Source organism: Pelophylax lessonae, assembly GCF_965119305.1.
Source record: "Pelophylax lessonae genome assembly, chromosome: 10".
Classification (NCBI taxonomy): domain Eukaryota; kingdom Metazoa; phylum Chordata; class Amphibia; order Anura; family Ranidae; genus Pelophylax; species Pelophylax lessonae.
This window is the reverse complement of record NC_138777.1, coordinates 90,250,177-90,256,157: the sequence shown is the minus strand read 5'-3', so window position 1 is coordinate 90,256,157 and position 5,981 is coordinate 90,250,177. Positions and strand designations below refer to the sequence as shown.

The 5,981-nt window shown below is 42.0% G+C and overlaps 1 protein-coding gene across 1 annotated transcript; it reads left to right on the top strand.

Annotated features, from left to right (window-relative positions):
• Positions 1–855: 855 nt before the first annotated feature.
• LOC309564885 (toll-like receptor 5) lies at positions 856–2,848 on the top strand (the record flags this gene model as incomplete). The annotated part of the gene is made up of 1 exon (XM_082269573.1): positions 856–2,848. The coding sequence occupies one exon, from the start codon at positions 856–858 to the stop codon at positions 2,797–2,799; it is 1,944 nt and encodes a 647-aa protein (XP_082125699.1). The 3' UTR covers positions 2,800–2,848.
• Positions 2,849–5,981: the final 3,133 nt, after the last annotated feature.

Here is a 5,981-nt window from a genome sequence, read left to right as displayed (position 1 = left end):
TAAACACACCCTGAAGTGTGGGATGGACTTCAGCCTTCACAATGTAGTCAGTACACAATACATACACACGCAAGAATATGTGCTTGAGCTTTGGGGTGCACATCCTAATGCAGTGGTGTCCAAACTTTTTTCAAAGGGGGCCAGATTTGATGAAGTGAACATGCGTGAGGGCCGACCATTTTGCCTGACATTTGAACCATTAAAATTAAATATATACACACACACACATATACATATATATATATATATATATATATATATATATATATATATATATATAGGAAATAATAAGCATCAGTACTTTATGAATAAAATCACACTTACTGAAACAGGCAGTAGGATTGTAGAAGTGACACCTCCTCGGTCAGCATACACACATACATACACACACACACATACATACATACACGCATACACATACATACATACATACATACACACATACACATATATCACACTTACAAAAACAGGCAGTAGGATTGTAGAAGTGACATCTCCTCGGTCAACTCCATGGGATCCTTGGTCAGCTCCTACAGGTGGCTGTGTGCGGTGAAGGAGAGAAGGCATTCTGCACTCCCGCGCAGTCGTGGGCGGCGCCGGGCAGATAGAGCCGAGCCATTGCATTGGCATCGGGGCGGGGATGTGAGGAGGCATTGACAAAAGTCTGCAGTGTCTCAGGGGGCCATACAAAACTAAAGGACGGGTCGCAACTGGCCCGCGGGCTGGACTTTGGACATGACTGTCCTAATGCAATAGGCTGCACACACCTATGAACTCAGTATTTTGTATTTACTTATTGTACACTTTTTTTTACACAGGTCTTTAATATGCTTTTTGTCTTATCTTACAGGTAACATGTTCCTTCCATCGGTCTTCCTGCTGCTTGCAACTCTTTCTTGTACAATTTTGATGTCTTATTCTTCAGAGTGTAACATATTTATGGCCCAGTCTCGCTCGATTTATTTCTGCCAGGCCCAAGGCTTGTTAACAGTTCCCTCTGCTCCGTCAGACATTCAAGTACTTTTGCTTGATTTTAACCGTATCCCATCTGTTTCAAATGACTCTTTTTCGACCCTCCCAAAGCTACAAGCCCTGTCGTTGGGTGCCCAGGACATAGAAGGGCCTTTTCACATAGGGAAAGGTGCTTTCTACAACCTACCTAACCTTATATCCCTTGACCTTGGAGGCAACCGCAACCTCAGCCTGCACCAAGAAGCCTTCAAGGGTCTTTTTCAACTTGAAGTCCTTATTCTAGACTCTAATGGACTTGATGAATCTGTTTTGAAATCCGGTTTGTTTGGTGAACTGTTCTCCCTGAGGAAGCTTGATCTTTCTTATAACAACATACACAGACTACAACCTGATCCCAGTTTTCTATGGCTGAAGTCATTTTCTACCATTATTCTAAAATCCAACAAAATCAGCGAATTGTGTGAAGATGATCTTAAATACTGGAGAGGAAGAAGGCTGGAGCTCCTTGATCTCTCGTATAATCCACTCCAAGTGTCTAACACATCCCGGTGTGGTAATCCATTTGTGAATATGACCTTGGGCACCCTAGATATATCATCCATGGCCTGGAATGCAGACACGTTTGGACAATATTTCAAGGCTATTTCAGGTACACAGGTGAAGCATATTAAGATGAGTCATAGTGCAGTGTTGGGAAGTGGATTTGGATTCAGTAATCTGAAAAACCCAGATGAAAATACTTTTGCAGGTCTCAGCTCAAGTAATGTTTATTTTCTTGACTTGTCCCATAGTTTTGTGTCACAGCTCACCCCTGGTGTATTTTCTGCTTTAACCAAGCTAGTGTCCCTTGACCTGTCTTCCAGCAAAATCTGCAGCATTAGCAAAGGAGTATTTGCAGGTCTAACCGGACTGGTGAGTCTAAATATTTCTGGAAATCTCCTTGGAGATATTACAGTCAAAAGTTTTGAAAGCCTCTGGGCTTCCCCTCTCAAAACCTTGGATCTTAGTGTAAATAATATTGGTGCCATCCAGTTTGGGGCAATGGATGGTCTTGTCTCGCTGTCAACACTGAACTTAAGGGACAATGCTCTGAAGCATATACCTCAAGTTAAACTCCCAGCTTTAACTCTGGTACTGTTAAAACAAAACCGCATCTCAGACACGTATGGTTTAACCTCTTTCTGCCCTAACTGCACTTTCGTGGATCTTTCAAGCAACCGACTAACTGATATGAGGTCCTTGTGGAATATTCTGCAGCTGAAATCTCTGGAAACCCTGCTATTAGGAGGTAATAAACTTTCCAGTTGTTCCTCTGCTAGCAAACCCATAAGCAAGTCTGAGTTGTACTATTTGGATCTGTCTGATAACGATTTGGGACAGATTTGGAACTCTGGACAGTGCTCAGATATCTTTAAAAATCTGGAATTACTTGAATTTCTTAGCCTTTCAAAGAATCGCATCTACTCCTTGCCTGAAGATTTATTTAGTGATTTAAAGAGCCTTCGTGTTTTAGATCTGTCAGGAAATATCCTCAGACTCATCCCAGAACAACTCTTTACTGGCCTTAAAGCACTGAAAACCCTAAATATAGGGAGCAACAATCTTATTACCCTCTCATCTTCCAGTTTTAAACCTCTGGCTTCCTTGCAGACCCTTGATCTTTCACCAATGACACTTGCATGTAACTGTGGTCTCAGTGACTTCTGGAATTGGATGAAGTCAACTAATGTCACAGTGAATGTCAGCCAAAGTGGTGAGATAACATGTTTTAGGTTAACCTCACCTAGCCAGGAGATGCCATTGGTGACTTATCTTAATGAATGTTAGAAATATGTATTTACTGTATATAGCTCTGTAAATAAAAAACATAATCAAACTGTATCCCCTACCTTTTTCTGAAGCTGGAATAGAATATAGTATGTATGGAGCATGATGTAATTCACAGGAATAAACTTACCTTATTTAAAGCTCATTTTTTTTATTATAAGTATTTATATAGCTCCTCGAGTCCATGTCTTCAGAGAGCTTACAATCTAAGGTCCCTACGTCACATGCATACATATACGAATTTGGGTACATTTAAATAGGAGACAGTTAAATTCATGTTCCAACAATGTTCTTCCCTGAAGATTCAGATTGTGACAACCAGTCCCCCAAAAACCAAGCTGACCACTGCTGCCAGAGCACTGGGGAATAAGAGAAGTATTCCTCCATATTAGAAAATTTTCTAGAACGAGTTTTTCATCTCCTGGGGGAGCAACAATGTTACTTTACAGCTTTAAATGAAATCTGTGCAAAGAGGAATATGGAAGCTGCAAGTACTAACTTCCTTTTGAAAATACTGCAGAATGGCTGTCTGTCTCTGGTTTCAAAACTTTAAGTCACAAACCTAGATAAGCATATCAGAGCAATGTTAGAACTTTCCATTTCACACTTGTTCTTGTTTTCTGATTCAGAGTATTGAAACCATTGGACCACGATAACAGCCATGCAACTGGCAAAATTACGAGAAGGTCAGCAATGGCAGCCTCCATATTTCTTTCAGCACAGGTTTCCTTTAGAAAATCTAGGTGTATAATGTTTTATCATTTTGTTGTGTCTGCAAGAATAAAATATAAACTGTATGTAACAATTTTTCATCTATTATAACAACTGCATATAGAAACGACATGCAGATTTCCATGTATCCGGTGTAGCACCTTCTAGTGTGTTACTAGTCATAGTATAGCCAAATTATAGTCTGGCCCAGGGCTAAACCTGAGTCATGGAATCTGGGTCAGGTTCGATAGGGTTCAGGGCTGGATGACTCATCCAGGCAGCTCGCTTGTGTCTCCTTCTGGTTCTAGAATATTGGAGAATATTTTAGAAATTAGTGGGCGGAAGCTAGGAGGGTTCTCTTGCATATTTAGAGGCCCTTAGCCAATCCCCAGGAAGTGGGCCTGCCAGGGAACTAAGGAGCCCAAAATAGATATAATCTATGTCAGCCAGGGAGTCAGTGGAAGATGGAGAAGCAGTGCTGAGGGAGTCTGTTGATGGATCCCTGCCGGGGAGGGGTTTTACCTTGGTGCCGGAGCTCAGGTGACTGGTCTGGAAGGATCCTACCACAGGAGGCAGTTGGAATGAGGCTTTCCAGAGAGGCAGCAGGAGCAAAGAGAGACAGAGTGAGTAGATCAGCAAGGTGCAGGGACAGACAAGGGGGAGAGACTGCCACATGCAGCAGGTCTCTCTTGAAGACAGTGGTGCGCTTAAGTCTTCATCCAACCTTGCCCTGGGAAATTTCCAGTGTGCCAGTCGGGTAGACTGGGAAGAAGAAGTAGTCAGGTGGGCTGGTGAAGTGGCAGCCAGGTGGGCAAGCATTTCTGTGGGGGTAGAGCTGGGACCAGTGTCTACAGGAAAGCAGAAGGTGTTGCAGGAAGCAGTTTGCTCCACATGTGCTACTTTTCCAAGGGACTGAGAATTCCTAGCCTGTAAGGGGCTGTTGCAGAGCTAACTTAAACACTCCCTGCGCTCTGAGTGATGCAATCCTCTATCCAGCTTGGCTATAGACTTGTAGATGTCGAGAACAAACGACACGGCAACTTTGTAATGCTTCAGCCTTGCAGCCCCTCACTAGACCAGGGTGGTCTGGGAACACTATAAAACGATAAACAAACACAAGGGCGCACCGGCCTAGTGCATTATCCTTTAGGCATGTTTATTAAAATTAATGAAATAAAAATACTCACAAACGAGTTCTTGATAAAAAAAAAGCACATCAGACAAACTATAAAATCCTCAGCATCGAGATCGGGATTGGATCGTCCCCCGAAGCTGTACAGGCTTACGCGTTTCGAGGCAGCGCCTCTTCTTCAGAGCCTAACTTAAACACTGTTAGTTCCTAAAGGAGTGAATCCAGCGTAGATGCGCAAAGGATCAAGATTTGTGCAGGAGCAAGAAGTGGAAGCTGTAAATAGGGACAAAATTGTCCCTGGTTTTGATTGTTGCTATCAAGTTGGGCATCACATAATCCCTAACCCCATCCAAGTTATTAACCCCTAAATAAAACAACAAAAACAAGCTCAAGGACTGTGTTTCTATGTCTGGATACAAGAAGGAAATGCTGTGCAGCAGTGGGGAACCCTGACATTTGCAACTCCCACGGGGGTAGTGCTACACCGGTATCCTTTGGTACAATGTAGGTACACTCATAAGTTCTATTTGGATCATGTCACTGGCTTAGAAAGGTTCAAGAATGGCCTGCTCTGGATAAAGGGTTGGAGGTAATGCTATGATGGCTACTTGTGTGAGTAGTCTTGGGTGCACTTTGAGTTGGTGACTCTGTTCGGGGAGCTGTCTTTTGGTAAGAAAGTAGCAGTAAGAATACAGCAGTTTTAGGTAGCATTTAAAAGGCTGTAAAGTAAGAGTAGTGCAGAGCTGTTCAGAGCATGGTTGCTATCTTGGCCATACACATATGCCCTTTAGATCATAATACTTTAAAATGAATAATGCACTGAGTGTTATCAAGGTAAAACTATACTAAAATATACACAAATAGAATTTTATTTGAAAATATGGTGTACATAACAATATGTAGGTTCCATCTTGAAAGTATAACCAGAAGGGTTATAGTGATGTGACAATAAAGAAGTTCAAATTCTCTCATTGAACCATAGTGAAGCAGAATGGATATATTCATAATTCTTTTTTGCATTCTTTATTTATAGGCAGTTTTTGTGGACTAAACCATCCACAAGGGTACCATTAAGATACCACCATGAGAGTATTTAGGATAGGAGTGACATAAACCCATATTGGGTCAAAATTATAGCCCAGCAAACTTCAAGAAACTAGACATTCTGTAACCTGCCATGAGACCTGACACAGGGTGGAGAGACATACGGAATGGACCACATAAGAGAAGTTTAGGCATAAAAAAAAGAAAAGAAGAGAGAAAGAGAAAAAATAAGGAAAGGCAAGGGGGCAGTTGGGGCAGCACCACCAGTGGAAGGGGTAACAAGAATCCATCTGTC